The sequence below is a fragment of the Aquarana catesbeiana genome, linkage group LG07, assembly GCF_042186555.1.
Source record: "Aquarana catesbeiana isolate 2022-GZ linkage group LG07, ASM4218655v1, whole genome shotgun sequence".
NCBI classification, from domain to species: Eukaryota; Metazoa; Chordata; class Amphibia; order Anura; family Ranidae; genus Aquarana; species Aquarana catesbeiana.
This window is the reverse complement of record NC_133330.1, coordinates 83815592-83835212: the sequence shown is the minus strand read 5'-3', so window position 1 is coordinate 83835212 and position 19621 is coordinate 83815592. Positions and strand designations below refer to the sequence as shown.

The 19621-nt window shown below is 44.0% G+C and overlaps 1 protein-coding gene across 1 annotated transcript in view; it reads left to right on the top strand.

Moving 5' to 3' along the window:
- Positions 1–19621, top strand: part of ACAD9 (acyl-CoA dehydrogenase family member 9) — a 189061-nt gene that overhangs the window by 106107 nt on the left and 63333 nt on the right. Inside the window, exons 6-7 of the mRNA XM_073592394.1 lie at positions 2319–2397; positions 3318–3492. Of these exons, the coding sequence (XP_073448495.1) occupies positions 2319–2397; positions 3318–3492 (254 nt within the window). The remainder of the gene's footprint in view (positions 1–2318; positions 2398–3317; positions 3493–19621) is intronic.

The window sequence follows — 19621 nt, the reverse complement described above, 5'->3', positions numbered from 1 at the left end:
TCCGGTCTTTTCCATGGGTCCTTACCACCACAGCTCCCGGGATAGACATTCCAGACAGTCCTCAGTTGACAGTACCACGATTCTGAACTGTGAGCCAAGATATACATTTTAAGCATTCACTCCTGAGGAAGTGACATCAATCCACAAAACTCCTCAAGTCTTTTAGAAGCATATATGTTTCCAATATACGTTTTATTTTATACCACATAACTTTGTTTTCTAATGTTCCCATCTAATGGATTAATACCTGCTCACATCATATACTGCATAAATGTTATGACAATATTCATGTAGATAGATGAGTTTTAAGGCGACATGGGAAATAATTTTTACTTATATATGTACGTTTGATGTGCTATAACGTGTGCCTATTGTATATAAATACGATTTTTTGACCAATATTACAGTATTTTTCACGTGCCTCATCTAAAGCCCCAAATACCCTTGTCTATTGCATAAATTGGGGATAAAGGCACTTACCTAGGTGCTTCATTTAAAGTCCCAAACGCCCCTCTATAGTTTGGATCTCCAATAAACAGGTCATCTTTATAATGCCTTATGTGATACGTGCACAGTGATAGCACTGCTTCATTTTCCTATTTTAAAGAGAACTAGTAAGGGTAGAAATATCATAGATGAGGATAGAGTGGGAAAAGGGTAGAGTCTCTGTCAGTATTTGCTGTCAGGACTGGAAATGATGGGAAGTCTCTCCAATAATGACACAAACACATCCACATATTAGGTGGTGTGAGAAAAGGTTTATTGTTTTCTCTGCCTTCCTGTCCCCTTGACAGGCGATCATCCTGTTTCTTGTACAGGTGTTGCAGGGACAGGAAGTGATGGAAAATCTCACCAATAGGAACACAGGCAAAATTTGAAAAATTACAGAAATTTTACATCTTTCGCATGCTGTCCAAAACAACAAAGGCTATAAAGCATATCTATGGTCAAAATGTAAGATCGTATATTTATTTCCACACTGCATTTCAGTTATTTCTAGCCTACGCCTATTATTTTATCGTTCCTGAAGTTTGTAAACCTATTTTGTGAAGATCCCCACACATTTTCGTCCTTGAATTCTGTCATGTATTCACTATGCCCTGTGAGTGGGCACTGCTGTATTACAGAATTCCCAGATCCTCCCTTTTGAACTGCAGAGGTGCTGAGAAATGGAGTTTAACGAGGCGGAGTACCTACAAGAGTCTCAGCTTGCAGGTAGCAAGGTACCTTGGGTTATGTAGTCCCTAGAAACTGAAAGTAAACCGCAGGGGAGCAGCTGCAAAGTGTGTAGGGAATTCAGGAAGTGCAAAGAGATGGCCAGCAGACAGTCTGCACTCACAACATGAAATAAGATTTTTCAAGTATGTTTATATTGGATTGCCAAAAATCACTATTGTTTGTATTGCTATTACAATGCTGAAGTTATAAAATGAAAGTATATGTTCTGACCATAGATCTCCTTTAAAGTAAATTTTATGAATAGCTTTCTGTTACAAGTATGTTATTGTAATAAAACCTAGAAGAAGCTGTCACTGGCTTAGTGCAGTCACTTTGCTGTTTCTTTCTTCTAACTTGTCTTAACGACTATTGCGGTATCAGCCACACAAGAAGTACATTGTTTTAAGGAGGTAGCTGACTCCTAGATTTGAATTGTGAAAAGGAGCACTAAAGCACACACATTGTGTCACACTACAAAGCAGGAAGCAGGGCCTGTGTATGTAATCAGTGACCATGGCTGCTCCTAAGTGCATATGTAATAAACTGTATACAAAGATGCAAAGATCTTTAAAATATTGGCACATGTTTACAGTATAAGATTGTATATGCTATGCTGATCTGTTTTACTTGGGTTAAAAATAAGTAATAAAAATTTCCCTTAATATGTATTTGTGGTTTGGAGCCTTTTATGTGGAGTATCTGCTACTTTCAGGGTCACTCTTACTGAATCTTTTTGTTTTGTTGATGGTATATTTTATGTATATTGTTGCTTTTATTTCTCACTTAAAAAAATGCTATTTTATTTTTAGTAAATGTGGTGTGGAAAACGATTGCTGTGCTCTACTTGAATATAGGTTGTATTTCCAGGTTGTAATTGATTGAATGACATGTATGGAAACTAAAGAGTAGGAAAAAAATGGATTGTAGAGTTCATCAGCCATGCACTGTGCCAGACCTGTCTTCCCTGTCTAATGCTGCACAATTTACAGCTGAGGTTGAATTACAGCTGTAGCTCCAGATTGCCAAAGCCTACTTTTAATAGAATGTACATGGTGAAGTGATGCTTTTATGAAGAGTCTTATTTTTTTCCCCCATTCTAGTGGGAGTGATGCTGCTTCAATCAAATCTAGAGCCACCTTGAGTGCTGATGGAAAGCACTATATTCTGAACGGTTCAAAGGTATAATATTTTTATAATTCATTATTATATAGCACCAGTGCATTCCACTGAGTACCTAAAGCTATTCACAGAAGTTCTGCCTGAGTGAAGTGTGCAGTCTGTTTCTGATATATTTGAACAAACACATACTGGAAAGGCTCTGTTGTTTAGGGAAACACTAACCTATTACTACTGTAGGTTTTTGGCTTGTGTAAGGTGACAGAAACACATAGAAGAATGTCACAGAAACTAGGTGAAGTTATACAAGTGTTATGCAAATGATAACTGGTAAAGAACTTAGATTGCTTGTGGTACTTTTTTTTTTTTTTTGTTTTTGTTTACAAGACATGGAAGAAATTCAAAATATCAATATCCCACTAAACGGTTATCACATTGTTTCATCTGAACAGCTTAGAAATATAACTTTTTTTTTTTTTTCTGAAATGTGTCTTTTGGCTTTTTTATAACTTTCAGAAACCCCAATCAGGAAGTTTTTCCTTCCACCTGACTGCAGCACCTGCTTTGGTAAGCAGGGTTGATGTAGGGCCCCTGCTGGATTTTCACTAGAAATGGATAATGTATTTTAACAGTTGCATTCTTTATTTGTATTGAAACTGAGCAATTTAGCTATGGGTCATAATTAAGGATGGGCTCAAAACTCCACATGCCCGCGCCCACCAGACGGCTGCACAATTTGGGAAATGTCTCACTACCTGTGATTAGCGCTGTGCAGTGTCAGCTTCCTGACACTGTACGTAGAGTTGAGAACATGCCTGAACCCATCCTTAGTCATAAGCATGATTATGTGGGGCATTTCCTCACTGCAGTCACTAAAGCAGTCAGACATTAGAACCCACTAGACTAGAGGCATTGCAAAATATTTATTTAACCTCATATCGGACATCATATATATTGCATCACGTGCTAACTTCACTTTCTAGATTTGGATATCCAATGGAGGTCTGGCAGAAATATTCACAGTGTTTGCAAGGACTGATGTTGTTGATAAAGATGGTGTCACGAAGGACAAGATAACTGCCTTCATAGTGGAGCGAGCTTTTGGTGGCGTTACTCATGGGAAACCAGAGGATAAGCTGGGAATTCGAGGATCAAACAGTAAGGATCTTTTTCTTTCTCTTCACTCAGTTCCGTTGCTTATGTTGACAATTCAAAGGCCTCATTCTCTGCTATTTTTTAAATGTTCACCAGCATTGCCATATGTAGCTGTAGTTGCTACCACATCAAACTCTGCTGCTTTTGCATCCTGCATTTCTTTTGGTCTTGCTACACATCCCCTTCTCTTGCAGGTGGGTCTCAGCCCCACCTTACTACAGGCAAGTAACAAATACTACTCTACTTCACAATGGCCTCCTTAGCATTTGTAAGTGGATACTTCTTTCATTCAGCAGTTTGAATCTGTATGCTCCCTCTAGTGTATGTTAGCTGTCACCAGAGGATGAATACTCTTCTTCTGAGAGAATACTTGTTATCCATATGGCTCTCCAGGTACTAAACAGATTGATAGTGATCTTGAGTGTCGGTTTCTGTTTGCTCCACCGACTGTTTATCTTGAGCTAATCTTTGTACTACCTGCAGTAAGGATATGTACTTCCATAAATATGTGACTCTAAATTTGGGAAACACTGGTATAACTCATGTCTTTGGAGGTGCTTGTTAGTGAGAGTAAATCTTCAGTCTTATAGTGCATTTTGAATAAAAACTAGAAAGGGAGAAAGGGAAGATATTGCCATCTTTTAAAGAATAATTCTGGAAAACAAGTAAAACCTGTCCGTGAGAGACCAATGGGCCAAAGTCAAAAAGTCCACCCATTTCAGTTTAAAGGAAAGTTTTAACAAGTGAATATGTGGACTGTCATGGCTTAACTTTCCTTTTGAAAATGCTATTTGTCTCAGATTGGTGTCAGTCCAAAGGCTTCAATTATTTAAACCACTGATTACAAACAGTTATGCTAATTAATTGTTCTGATATTCCTCTTCACTAGCTGCATGCTTGTTCTGGGTTAGTGAGACCAGAGACAGACAGCTAGCAGTTCAAAAGGAAGTCACCAGTGTCAGACATTTTACTTCTCTTGGTGGAGATTTCCTTTATTGCTGAGTTCTTTCGAATCCACTATAGCAAGAATCCACAGAGCGCCTCACAGGTATGTGCTGTGTAAACTCTTTACACTTTCTACTCCCTGAATCAGCAGTCACAATAAAAACTTTCAGGGCAACCTTGAATCTGATTGGTGTACTGCCATTTTTCAGTCTATGGCAATATACTGGCTAGAATAAGATAGCTTCTGTAAACTGATTATAGATTTACCTATGACTGTTTCCTCCATATGGGGTCTATTCTCGGCATTTCCTATATCAACTGCTTTTCCTATGAATGTTAATATTCATCTTGACATCTGCTTTAGTAATAATTGCTGGATAGCTAGCATAAGCATTTCCTTTCACCTTGACCCCTCTCTCTACATTCTCTAAAGATAATAGTGGGATTTCAGTTAAAAGGGTTGTAGAGTTGAATTTTAATTTTTTTGTTTTGTTTTTTTTAAAATAACAAACATGTTATAGTTACTTGCTCTGTGTAGCAGAATTGTACTGAGCGACTGCGATCCACCTCTTCTGGGGTGCCACACCGGCGCTCCTGGCTCCTCCTTTTCTTGGTGTGCCACCATAGGAAGCTGCTCAGCAAAGCCTGTGAGAGCATGGAGAGCTGATACAGAGAGGCAAAGCGCTGGATTGAGTGAGAACTCGGGTAGATATGGGGGGGGGGGGGTGAGGGGGCCATATTGCCACCTAAACATTTTCTTTATCTTACATCAAAGGACACAGAGCAGCCATAATAATGACTGTGGGTTATACGCCACCTATAGGTGAATGGACACTGGCAGATAGACAAACAGGAAGTCCTCCCCTATATAACCCCTCATACGCAGGAAGTACCTTCTTTTTTTTTCTCCAGTGTCTGTAACAACACCCCGAGTATGCAAGGGGTTAAAGCCGTTTAGGACATTCCATTTCCGAACACAAAGGCAGCTACCGAACACTCCAATCAGCCGAAAAAAGAAACCCATACGAATAATTCTTCCCCCCCAAGTACGAGATGAGGCTCTGTACGGAGGGTCAAACAGGAATCAGACTCTTTATTAGAACCAAAATTACAAGTCTTTATTTTATATACAGTTAAAGAGGAGGTTCCTACCTCCTGCTCATATTACTCTAACAATACACCTGTAACCAGAAACCTAATTAACATGAGCTAATTTACTATATAATTTACCCAGACTAGGTGACTCAGAGACATGACTTTTAGGACAGACTTGCCGTCTTTTAGTTCAGAAGACACAATCAACATTATCATAAGTATAACACAGGACACCTTCACACAATAGCAGAAGCTAATTACAATTAACAATACAAACAGTGATCTCCTACCCTCCTCAGCCTAGTAGGCAACAAACTATAGTAGAAGTAGACGGTCCGGCTCCTACCCAGTTCTAGAGGCCAATGTGATCAGCTCTCTCAACTAACACGTTGAGTTCAGAATCAAACAACCCAAGAATAGTCTTTACATATATTCTCGAGCGATATTGTTAATGAATATTACTGTCCCATTTGAAGTAATCCAATCATATTCTCAGGGTTCATTCTTTTCTTGGTCACCCTGTGCCCAAAAGTGACTCCAGTCACATGGCTTCCTCCTTGTGGGACACTCCGGCAGACCCAGCTTGATCCTTCTTGGTTCAACTTGGGGATGTCCAGAACTAGAAGGCCGGAGTGATGTCTGTTTGCCGGGACAACCCATCAGCATTGCCATTTTGCTTACCGAGTCAGTAGCTGATGGTTAAATTGTAAGGATGCAGGGCTAAGCTCCACCTCAGCAACCTTCCATTGTCTCCTGAGACCCGGTTAAGCCAGACCAATGGGTTGTGGTCAGTGACTAATGAAAATTCCTGTCCGTACAAATAAGGGTTCAACTTTTTAAGGGCCCACACTAGGGCCAAGCACTCCTCCTCTACTGCCGCATAGCTCACTTCCCTGGGTAATAGCTTTCTGCTCAGGTATGTGACAGGGTGTTCTCCTCCATACTCCCTGATTTGGCTCAGCACAGCCCCCAGTCCAAACATGGAAGTGTCTGTGTGGACAAGGAAACGTTTGTTTAGGTACTGGGGCAGCCAAGACAGGGGCATTTACAAGTGCTCGCTTGAGGGCTAGAAACGCAGTTTCACAAGCTGGAGACCACAGGACCTGCCTAGGTAAATTCTTTTTCGTCAGGTCAGTCAGGGGCTCTCTCTCTAGTAAGTCAGGGAGGGGTAAACTTTCAGGATCGTCCGCAGCAGGGGCACTTACTGCAGCAACATCCTCCTGCCGTTCCTGATACTCCTTCAGCATGTTCATCTGAAAGGTTCACTGGATTCTTTCATTTGCACAGCTGGCAATAACATAGGTAGTATCACATACTTGGGCTACTACTTTATACGGGCCCTGCCAAGATGCCTGCATCTTGTCGGTCTTCACAGGCTTGAGCACTAAGACCTTCTGCCCAACCTGGAAGATACTCCGTCGGGCCCCCCTGATCGTACCATCTCTTATGTCTCCCCTGGTCCGTCTGGAGATTCTCCCTTACCATCAGAGACAGTTGCTCCATGCGGTCCCTGAGTTCCAGAACATAGGGCACTATGGGGGTCCCCTCCTGCTCTGTCTCTCCCTCCCAGTGTCCTCTAATGAGATCAAGGGGTCTGCGGACTCTTCTCCCATAGAGTAACTCGAAGGGAGAGAACCCAGTAGATTCCTGGGGTACCTCTCTGTACGCAAATAACAGGTGAGGCAGGAATCTCTCCCAGCCTCTGCAATCGTCCGAAAAAGTCCTCAGCATTTGCTTGAGGGTCCCGTTAAAGCGCTTGCAGAGACCATTAGTCTGGGGGTGGTAAGGTGAGCTCAGCAAGGGCTTAATATTGCACACCTTCCACAACTGCTGGGTGAGCACAGTGGTAAACTGGGTTCCCTGGTCAGAGAGAATTTTCTTAGGGAACCCCACCCTAGTAAATATCTTAACCAGGGCATCAGCTACTGTCTCTGCTTTAATGGTGGACATAGTTACTAGGGGTGCTGAAATTAATCGCTGCATCGCGATTCGGGTACCCCCGATGCAGCATCGATGTATGAATCCTGAAAAATCGATTTCTTGCCCCGCCCCCTCCCGGGAGAGCGCTCCGTGCGTAAAGCTGTTACTAGTGTGTGTATATTCCGCTCATGTGACTCCCGGCCGCGCCTCCCTCCTCTCACGTCTCTCCTGATGTCAGCCCCGCCCACTGACGGGAGCTATCAGGTCAGAAGAGAGGCGGGCGTGGCTGACATCAGGAGAGATGTGAGAGGAGGGAGGCGCGGCCGGGAGTCACATGAGCAGAATATACACACACTAGTAACAGCTTTACGCACGGAGCGCTCTCCCGGGAGAAATCCCTGCTGACCGAGTCAGGAGAGACATGAGACCAAACTGTCAAGCATTCAGGTAGAAAAGATGCATTTCATTTAGGATGTAACTGACGTGCAACCTGATCAAATCGATTGCATTCTGTAGACAGCAACTCAAGCAGTCAGACACAAAGCAAATCCTCGGTTCCTTTTTTAAAAAAAAAAACGGCAAAGCTTGTTGTTGTCTGTGATACACCAAGACACATATTTCAGATGTTGCTGAAATATGTAACAAAAAAAAATGAATACCAGGCATTGCACTTTTTAATCACATGGCGGCTGGAATGGAGATCGGGGGGGAGATGGTGAGCAGGCAAATCGTCCTTCTCATTACAGGCTGCCACCAGCACCGGCAGAGCAGCATGTAAGTACAACGGGGGAGGGGGGCGCTGTGATTCCAACACAAGTCCATATCATAGAATTGTCTTCTATGTGCCTTCATCACACCACAACTCTGCATTATTATCCGCAGTCTCTGACCATCTCCTGTGCCATGTCCACAGTCTTTGACCATCTCCTGTGCCATGCCAGCAGTCTTTGACCATCTCCTGTGCCATGTCCGCAGTCTTTGACCATCTCCTGTGCCATGTCCGCAGTCTTTGACCATCTCCTGTAGCATGTCCGCAGTCTCTGACCATCTCCTGTGCCATGTCCGCAGTCTCTGACCATCTCCTGTGCCATGTCCACAGTCTTTGACCATCTCCTGTAACATGTCCGCAGTCTCTGACCATCTCCTGTGCCATGTCCGCAGTCTCTGACCATCTCCTGTGCCATGTCCACAGTCTTTGACCATCTCCTGTAAAATGTCCGCAGTCTCTGACCATCTCCTGTAGCATGTCCGCAGTCTCTGATCATCTCCTGTAGCATGTCCGCAGTCTCTGATCATCTCCTGTAGCATGTCCGCAGTCTCTGATCACCTCCTGTAGCATGATGTCTGCAGTCTCTGATCATCTCCTGTAGCATGATATCTGTAGTCTCTGATCATCTCCTGTAGCATGATGTCTGCAGTCTCTGATCATCTCCTGTAGCATGATGTCTGCAGTCTCTGATCATCTCCTGTAGCATGATGTCTGCAGTCTCTGATCATCTCCTGTAGCATGATGTCTGCAGTCTCTGATCATCTCCTGTAGCATGTCTGCAGTCTCTGATCATCTGTTGCATGTCCGCAGTCTCTGATTACCTCCTGTAGCATGATGTCTGCAGTCTCTGATCACCTCCTGTAGCATGATGTCTGCAGTCTCTGATCATCTCCTGTAGCATGATGTCTGCAGTCTCTGATCATCTCCTGTAGCATGATGTCTGCAGTCTCTGATCATCTCCTGTAGCATGATGTCTGCAGTCTCTGATCATCTCCTGTTGCATGTCTGCAGTCTCTGATCATCTCCTGTTGCATGTCTGCAGTCTCTGATCATCTCCTGTTGCATGTCTGCAGTCTCTGATCATCTCCTGTTGCATGTCTGCAGTCTCTGATCATCTCCTGTTGCATGTCTGCAGTCTCTGATCATCTCCTGTTGCATGTCTGCAGTCTCTGATCATCTCCTGTAGCATGTCTGCAGTCTCTGATCATCTCCTGTAGCATGTCTGCAGTCTCTGATCATCTCCTGTAGCATGTCTGCAGTCTCTGATCATCTCCTGTAGCATGTCCGCAGTCTCTGACCATCTCCTGTAGCATGTTCGCAGTCTCTGATCGTCTCCTGTAGTATGTCTGCAGTCTCTGACCATCTCCTTTAGTATTTTGGAAGAGAGCCTGGAGCTCCTCTGCTGTCTCTTTTTTTCTTAAGAACAGATAGAATAAAAAAATGGAGTTCTCCTGACTACTTGAATTTTTTTTTATGAAAACCATGAGCACTTGCAGACTTGCGCTGTAATCGTGATGCATCATGATGCATCTTGGAATCGAATTGAATCGTTGACTTGATAATCGAATCGTGAGGCCAGTGAAGATGCGCACCCCTAATAGCTACTGCCTCTGGGTAACGGGTGGCGTAGTCCACCACGGTGAGAATATACTTCTTCCCGGATGGACTAGGCCTGGCCAAGGGACCCACAATGTCAACGGCTATGCGGTAAAAGGGCTCCCCAATAATAGGCATGGACATAAGTCTGGCCTTAGGGTGGCCCCTCCGCTTACCCACCTGTTGACATGTGTCACATGTTTTGCAGTACTGTCGCACACCCTGGTTAAAATTGGGCCAGAAGAAATTCTGGGCTGTGCGACGGGACCCTAGATGTCCTGCTAGTGGTACCTCATGCCCGATTCGCAGAATCTCCAGCTGGTATTTCTTAGGTACTACCAGCTGTTGTTTCTGTGAAGGGGTTTTACTTCTTGGGGATGGCTTAGGGATCCTATACAGTCTATCCCCCACCCATTCATAAAGCTCCCCATCTATTCCCCTTTCCTGAGTAGCTGCTTTAGCACCATACTTGTGAAAAGCCGGGTCCTCCCGGGTTTCCCTCCCAAATGTCTTTGGGGTATCCCAGCCTAGGGGAGCCTGATCTAAGGTACATGTCGGGGAAGATAGTCTTACCTGGGTCTCAGCAGCAAGCGGGCCGGTTCCAACAGCACGGGTCTGGGCACGGGTAGTCACTGGGTTGGCTTCAGCGGGGCCCATCTGGGCGTAAGCAGAAACGAGGGGGGGCCAAATCATTCCCCAGTAGTACATCCCCTGGAAAATCCTTCATCACCCCCACATTCACGTGTCCCGAATCAACCCCCCAATCCAGGTGAACACGGGCAATGGGTAGCTGGAAAACTGTGCCTCCTGCTACCCTTACGGCTACAGTGTCTCCGGTGTGTTGACTCTCTGGGATGAGGTTCTTCAGTAGTAGGGTCATGGTGGCGCCAGTATCACGTAGGCCATTGGCTACCTTTCCATTAACCCTGACAGTCTGCCTGTGTTGCTGCCTGTTGTCCTGGTTAGCTGCTTGTTCTGGATCAGCCTCCTGCAGGTCGCACCAATATTCTTCCTCAACGCACTGAGCTGCAGGGATTCCCCCCTGCTGGCTTTCTCCACGACTGAGACTGCTTGGCTGGATTCAACGGACAGTCTGGCTTTTTGTGCCCTAGCTGTTTACACCCGAAACACCTGATGGGTTGTGAGTAGTCCTGGGAGTTGAACCTGGGCTGCTGAGAATAAGTGGCTGCTGGAGGTGGTGCTGTAGGGCGGTACAACTGTGGTTGGTAGGCGCCAGCTGGAGGGGTGCCGCTGATCGATAATCCACCCGAGCTGTTGTCTTGACCACAGGGTTATCCAGTTTGCGGGTGTCTGTGTATTCGTCCGCCAGGCGAGCTGCTTCAGGCAAGGTAAAAGGTTTTCGGTCCCGGACCCACTCTCTGACTTCTGGGGACAGCTCGTCAAAGAAGTGCTCCAGCAGGAACAGCTGCAGCACCTCTTCCTCGGATACTGCTTGGCATCCAGCGACCCAGTGGGATGCCGTGCGGTGTAAGCGGCATGCCCACTCTGTACCTTTCTCCTTTCAGTTGGTGCTGCTGTGACTCCTGCTGCAGCACGTCTTTGCTGTAGCCAATTTGCCTCCACAGCTGCTATAACTCGGTCTATGATCACCGCTATAAGGTTAGGGCCATAATGTCTTATGTTAACAGCCCAATCAAAACTTTCCTCTTCGGGTGTCTTGTCTGTTACGCTGGGCCTTTCGGTTGTGCTGGGTCTTTCTGCTGTGCTGGGTCTTTCGGCTCTATCCATTTCAACTAGTTCCGCGACAATGTCCCTCTTCTTACGGTTGTTGGCCAGTCGGCCCCGGTTCTCCAGTAAGTCCTTGAGGGTAGAGCGCTTTAGCTGTTCATACTTTGCTTCCATTGGCCTGTGTCCTCTTGTAGCTGTCCTTCTGGGCTGTGGGAATCATCCCGCTGCTTTCCACCAGTTGTAATGACACCCCGCGTATGCAAGGGGTTAAAGCTGTTTAGGACATTCCATTTCCCAAACACAAAGGCCACTACCGAACACTCCAATCAGCCGAACAAGAAACCCATACGAATAATTCTTCCCCCCAAGTACGAGACGAGGTTCTCTACGGAGGGTCAAACAGGAATCAGACTCTATTTATTAGAACCAAAATTACAAGTCTTTATATACAGTTAAAGAGGAGGTTCCTACCTTCTGCTCATATTACTCTAACAATACACCTGTAACCAGAAACCTAATTAACATGAGCTAATTTACTAAATAATTTACCCAGACTAGGTGACTCAGAGACATGACTCTTAGGACAGACTTGCCGTCTTTTAGTTCAGAAGACACAATCAACATTATCATAAGTATAACACAGGACACCTTCACACAATAGCAGAAGCGAATTACAATTAACAATACAAACAGTGATCTCCTACCCTCCTCAGCCTAGTAGGCAACAAACTATAGTAGGAGTAGACTGTCTGGCTCCTACCCAGTTCTAGAGGCCAATGTGATCAGCTCTCTCAACTAACATGTTGAATTCAGAATCAAACAACCCAAGAATAGTCTTAACATATATTCTTGAGAGATATTGTTAATGAATATTACTGTCCCATTTGATGTAATCCAATCATATTCTCAGGGTTGGGCTGCCGTTTCTCCTCCAGCCACTAGAGGGCGCAGGGGCCTATTTCTATATAGGCAGGAAGTGGAGGGGCGGCCATGTTTGCCATGTGGACAGCAGGTTCAACAGGGCCTCTTGAGACATAACATAACAGGATACGAATGACGTGTGAGTACTTACTATGCCAGAAAAGTCATGATTTTATGCTGCATACTTACTGCTTAATCCAGCGGGCCTGTACAACTGTAAGTCGATACACCCCTAGCAGTGCACTTTAAAGTGTTGTGTCTCTAGAATAATGTGCATTTGACACAAAACTAGTATGGGGCCTGGTGCAGTTTAACAGGTCCATACTTGCAAACTGGCTAAAAGCTCATGCTTGCTAAAAGCTTATGTTTTCTAAAAGTCCATACTTACTAAAAGCTCATGTTTGCTAAAAGCTCATGTTTGCTTGAAAGCTCATGCTTGCTAAAAGCTTATGTTTGCTGAAAGTTGCAAAAGACACATGTTTGCATAGATACATGTTGCATGTTTACTTATATACATGATCACTTGGTGCATAGACACATGCTTGCTTACTTGCATAAACACATGTTGTATACATGCTTACGAGCATAAAAACTCATGTTTACATAAACTTGAGCTGCATACATATGTGTTTTTTGCTTTAAATTGCATAAATATGTGCTTTTTACATTAAACTGTATAGATATGTAGGTATTTGCTTTTTATACTGCATACATAAATGCATGAACAGCAAGAATATTTGTATACCTGCATGTTTGCATACCTGGGTACCTGCATACTTGCATACCTATGGGGTGGTATAGCTGTAGACCAACGTTGTCTAGGCCTGCATCCTTGTGGAACTGCGTATTAGTATTTGTCTAATACAGTCACTTTATGATGTACCTGTTAGACTAGCTAAATGACTCCAGAAGGGTGAGGCAGGTACATCGCCCTCAGGTTCAGTGGTCTGGCAATGTTCACATCTCCTATTGGACCAATGGCATCAGGGTGATCTGAGCCACTGTGGCTCTTGATCTCGGATCAAGCCTGATTAGTCCTTGGATGGAAGACTGCCCAGGTTTCCTTCCTAAGTGAGGGAGGCATCTGAGGTTGCTGTGTTTGAGAGTATCTCAGACCATAAGCTTTTAGAGCAGTCTCTGAGGTGGTTCGCTCCTTCATTAGTCGGGTCAGTCTTTGCCTTGCGTTGGCTCTTTGAGCAAAAGTTATGGGCTCATTATTGTAAAACAATTAAATGGTAGCAGCTTCAAAACTCAATGGGGACATGAGGTCTATCTTAAGATCTCAATCTGCTGGGCATCCTTCTGTTTCAGATAGGCTCAGTCTGTTCATTCTTATATAACCAAGTGTAGCGCTAAAAAATGAGAAAGAAAATATTGCTATACCACATATAATAGCAAAATGAATTGTGAAAAGATAGTGTTTTGTATACTTTGTGAACATTCATACATATAGAACACTTATGTTATAAAGCCTTAGGGTCACCAAAAGTGATAACAGGATGTAAAAATGGCAATAAAGTCCAAAACTGAATGTGCAGATACGGTGAACATAAATTTCGCAATGGTGATAAATTCCAAAACATATACTCGTGAGAGATTTCTGTATGTAATCCAACATGTGCTGACAGACCCTTGTGCGAAACCGCCACCTAGGATGACTGGAGGCTTACCAGAAAGTTGGGACCCACCTAGCATACGCTATATGGGTCAAACAGGCTTGGATTGCTCACTGGCAATGAAGGTAGGGAACCAAGGGCTGGTGAATGGTGAAGTTGTAACGTTGCTATCCCAAAGAGGTCTTCTTCATATGGAAGCTCGGACACCAACGGACATTACCCACATGTAATGAAGAAGGGGCTCATAGCGTAATTCCGTAAACCATAAAAAATTTATTAAAAGGAAAAACACTTACATTTCAGAATAAAAAGCGCTTGCAAGTAAAATGGCGGCAGTGGAGTCCTCCCGACGCGTTTCGTCATACAAGACTTCGTCTGGGGTCAGTCTGTCAGTCTGTTCATTGATGACCTCTCTGCAAGAGGTAGATTGCAGGGCCCATAATCGTCAGTAAACGCACATCTTCATGTGCCGGGTTGTTTCCAGCCTCATCAAGGATTTCTGTAATTGCAGTGGAAAGTTGTCTGTTTTCTTTTTTGTGACCATCCTTCGGGCTGGCCACAGCTTCTGAGATCCACAAAGTTCCTAGCTCCGATGCTGGACTTGATAAAGACACAGGGGTTTTCAGTCTCAGTGTACCTCAACCTTTGCTCAGGAAGCTGTTGGTCCAGCTTTTCCTTCGATACATTTTGCAGTAGGAAGCTGTATCTGGGTCAAAGCACGTTCCTTATGTACAGTCCTACTCCAGGTCTTGGTAGAGGATCATTCTCTCTGGAACTTGAAGATCCAGGCATTGCATTGCCAGAGGGTTCTGTTCCCGGGGTGTTGCACAGCTAAAGATTGGTGGTTGATGGTTAGGAATCTAGAAAGGTTGAATTCTTCCTTTCAAGAATTGGAAGATAACCACCGATGCCAGTTTCTCCATTTGAGGGTGGCTACAGTTTAGTGGACTTGGTCTCCACAAGAGAGAATACTGCCCATAAATATCTTGGAACTTTTGGCCAGTATGCCTTGCACTGGATTATGGGACAAACCAGTTGTAGGTTCTATCTGGGAAAGCCTCTGCAGGGGCATATATATCGACCACCAGGGCGGCACCAGGAGTCATGTGGCCCACATTCTGTCTGGGACAGCACAAGTGCTTTCTCTATTGTCCAGTGCATATTCCAGGTATAGAATACTGGCAGGGGGAACTCTGCAGGTGAATCTACTAGATTCCAAGTTCTACAACAAGTTGGGACAGGTTGTGTCTGGGACGAGAGTCCCACTGGCAAAAGGGGTAGATGCGCTGGGACCAGTTCTCCCATATTTGACGCTTCCCTCTGTTTCGGCTTCTGCCACATCTTTTGCGAACAATCCAGGAGGTGGTAACACTGATACTAGTGTTAGCCGAATTAGCCCAGGAGGGCTTGGTATACTGACATAGCGAGTCTTGCGGGGTCGCTCTTTGGACATTCACAGTCCAGCGGGACCTAATGGTCTTGAGTCCTGTATCTCTGCACTGTTGAGCTCCTGGAAGCCAGCTTCGGGGAACTTCAATTACAGGACTTGGAAATATTTTTTTGCCTGGGGTGAAGCCAGGAAGTGACACCCGCAGAAATATGAGAGATTATGGGAGATTTTCTTTAAGGCCCATTTCACACTGGGGCGTAGGTTTTGCAGGGGTTTTCGGCCGCTAGCAGGGCGGTATTAACCCCCGCTAGTGGCCCAGAAAGGGCTTTGCTGGTGGTTCGGCAGTGGTGCCCATTCAGTTCAACCGGTAGGAGCGTTTTAGGAGCAGTGTATACACCACTCCTTCACTGCTCCAAAGATGCTGTTTGCAGGACTTTTTTTTTAGTGTCCTGCCAGCGCACCGCTCCGCTCCGGCTTTCACACTGGAGAGACAGGACAGGCGCTATGCAGGCTCTATTTTTAACGCTGTAGCGCCTGTAAAGCACCTCAGTGTGAAAGGGGTCAAACTTTCTCCAATCGGTAGGCGAAAGGAGATTGGCCTTAAAGCGGTTGTATACCCGCACAGATTTATTTATTTTTTTTAAAACAAAAAAACCTGCAAGGCAAAGGCATAATGAGCTAGTATGTATGATTTATTGGGATTGAATTGAAATTTTTTTTTTTTTTTTGTTTGAAGGGGGGAAGTATTGTCAAAAAGGAAAAAAAAAGGAGCTAGTATGCAGCGTATATACTCACCTTAGAACGAGGCCTCTACATCTGATCCCGGTCCACTCCGAGGGAGCTGACATGTTCCCTCTGCGTTTCTTCCGGGTATCGTGGCTCCGGCGATGTAAGTGGCTGAAGCTGCAATTACATGCGCAGGAGTTTTGTTCCCGGCAAGGTACAGCAGCGCCTCCTGGACCTACAGCCGGGCCTTCACATCGCATGCGCTGCTGACTTTAGCGGCTGCATGCAAAGTAAATATCTCCTAAACCATACAGTTTTAGGAGATATTAATATTACCTGCAGGTAAGCCTTATTATAGGCTTACCTGTAGGTAAACGTTAAGGAAAAAAAAAAAAAATCCAATTTTTTTACCTTTTAATGCAGGGAATGCAAAAAAGGAACCAGAGCATTTTTAGGCTTTTTATCAATTGAAAGTGCAAGATATAAACCATCGCTTTAGTGGAATACAGCTTGGGAAGCAAAGAGACTGGACTAGTCAGTGTACTGTAGGTGTGCCAGAGGTACCATTTAACACACCAAAAAACTATGAAGTACAGCATTGTCATTTTAAAACATAAATGCAAAGGGTTTATTCCTGTTATAAGTATAGTAAGTGAGAATATTTAAATATTTCCATTATGCCTCGTGGCCTATTATTTATTCAGAACCACTGGTTTTATAGCAAAGCTATAGTCTAAAACGGTGATCTTCAAATTGTGACCCTTTCCTTACCTTTTGGGGATTTTATCCCCACTGACCCCCACAATGAGGCCTTATTCCTTCCACTGACCAAAACAATGGGACATAATTCCTCCTCCTGACACCATCGAAGGGGCACAATTCCTCCCACTAATACCAAAGATGAGGCTCTATTGCTGCTCTCACTTGCCACACACTAGGTTTTTTTCTGCTACCACTGACTACCAACCCTTCGGCGTTTTTTGCTCCCACTCTTAACTAAATTAGGGGGATTGTTACTCGCATAGGAGCCAGGGAATTTTTCGCTCCCCTAAAGTCTGAACAGTGACTTGGCCCTTTTGTTTAGAAAGTTCAAGGGCCTCTTATCTAAAATATGGACTTACCAGTGCTATAGTGAGGCCACAGCTAGTTCTAGAAAGTATACATATTGTGCCAAGTACTGTTTTTTTCCCCTCAAGAGCATAACTGTGTTGCAAATACTGATTCACGAGCTGGCAATGTGAGAGATTTCTGTAATTCGCAATCTCTTAAACTTTTAACCTGTTCAGCAGTAAGTTTTGTGCTTTAATTAAATCAATTTGTCACGTTGTCTTTTGTGATTTATTGAATTTCCTGCTTTTCACAGTCTGCAGATTTTGGGAATGGCCCTAAAGGTTTCCACAATGATTCAAAAAGAAGCTTTATCTCAATGTAGAAAACCATGCTTTTGAAAATGGAAGCACTAGACCTATATTTGTATTCTGTTTGCAGATTGTTGTTAAAATAAACAAGCTTAGTAAATTCAGTATTAGCTTAATGATGGAACCTGAACAGCATCTGTTTTCTTCCCTGTGTTGTAGGGGTGTTGCTTAAAAATAAACAACTATTGGCTATGTGTTTTTTTTTTTTCTTTCTTTAAATGGAAGAGTCCTGGTGCCTATTATTTTGAATAAACATGTTACCAAACTCCTACTTTTGACTGACTGGCTCCTGCATTCTGCAAGCTTGCCTATGCTCAGGTCTGTGCCCAACCTCTTTTTTTTGCATTGTAATAAAAGACACCCAGTACCTAAAACCTTCATCCCCATTGCAGGAGCTGTTTTTTTTCATCCTAGTGCATGCTTGGTTAGCTGTTATATGCTGTGGAGCACAAACTGGACATCAATTTGCTTTCTGCATGTCTAAACTTGGTGATACCATTTTTCCACAGAAAGACTTATTTTATTAAGTTTAGGGTATAAGGCCATAAAACCTCACTGGTAGCATTTCCTCACTTTTCCTTGTAAAAATATGTAGCTTCCTGGCTGTGTTCCTCATCTTGTTTTCAAAACTTTAAGTCACTGACTGTCCTGTGTCAAATATGCAGATAAGGAGGTATGGCTTTTCTTGACTTGACTAGTCATATGCTTGCTCTGGAAAGGTTTTAGAAAAATACAAGGATGGTAATTTATCAAAAACTGGAGCAGCTGTGACCCCCTACTAATGTGTATCTGTATATGTCGGGAGAGGAGCCATTTTGCAGACTGAGGCAATATTTGTGGAAACTATTTTCAATAAGAATGGGCTCCTGCCCAGCTGTCTGACTGCAGAGTGGTAATACAGGCACTGGTCTGGGGGAGGGATTCAATATGCCAGTTATCTCTCTATCAAGCTACTTCATAGACTAGCTTGGGAGAAGGAACTGGACTCTGAGAACAATGACAAGGACTGGAACATAAGGACCTCCAGCATACACAAAGACTTCATATGAACCTCATAGAAGCTAATTATAAAGTTTCCTCTTGTTGGTATCTGGTACCCGCCAGACTTGCCATAATCCACCCTAAGACTTCTCCCTTATGTTTGAGGTGTGGGAAAATGGGTATCGTGTTCCATATTTGGTGGACTTGCACCAAAGTAAATTCTGTCACCATGATCAATTAGCTCCTAGATTGTTAGAATGGCCCTCCTAAACAAACCAACTAAAGACTTTCCTAGGCATTCCCGGGCACACATCTTCTACATGCTTCTAATTGCCAATATCAATTTCTAAGGCTTGGAAGTCTTCCCTGGTTGATAATCACCTCTGTGAAACATAAAATTACTTGGATATAGCTTAAAGTGGGTCTAAAGGCTAAAGGATTTTTACCTTTTTTATGCATTCTTCTTTTAGCTACAGCTTCCCCACCTTAAATACTTACCTGAGTTTGATCTTGGTCCAGCTCTGTGCACGAGAGCAACGTTGCTGCTCTTTCTCTCCCTCCTCACTGGACTGGGAGAAAGTAGTGAGTGCCATTGACTTCCACTGCTGTCAATCAAATTTTGTGAAGAGGTGGGCACGGCCGAGCCTTACAATGTAGAGATTTGAGAGAATTTTGGAATTCATGGATAGGCCACATACTGTACAACCCCAACTCAAAGCAGAACGTAAATCCCAATTTGTCCCCCTTCACAATTACAATATACTTTTTTTTTTTTCTTTTGGACTGTCCCTGCTGCTATTCTGACTTCGGCTAGGATGATATGTTCCTTGGAGATGTGATGTGAGTAGGACAGAGAGGTGGGCCTGGCACGTCGTCAGCAGTTGGCTGTCTGAACCCGGAAAAGGCAGCCAGCTGAAGATGACCAAGATAACTGTCACCAAAACAGTAGATCACATTGGAACTACTGAGTGGGTGAGAATGTGTTTTAAAGATAACCCTACAATACAGGTGGAGGGGGGGGGGGGTAGGGATGTGGATACACGAGAGAGCGTTAAGTACTTTTACT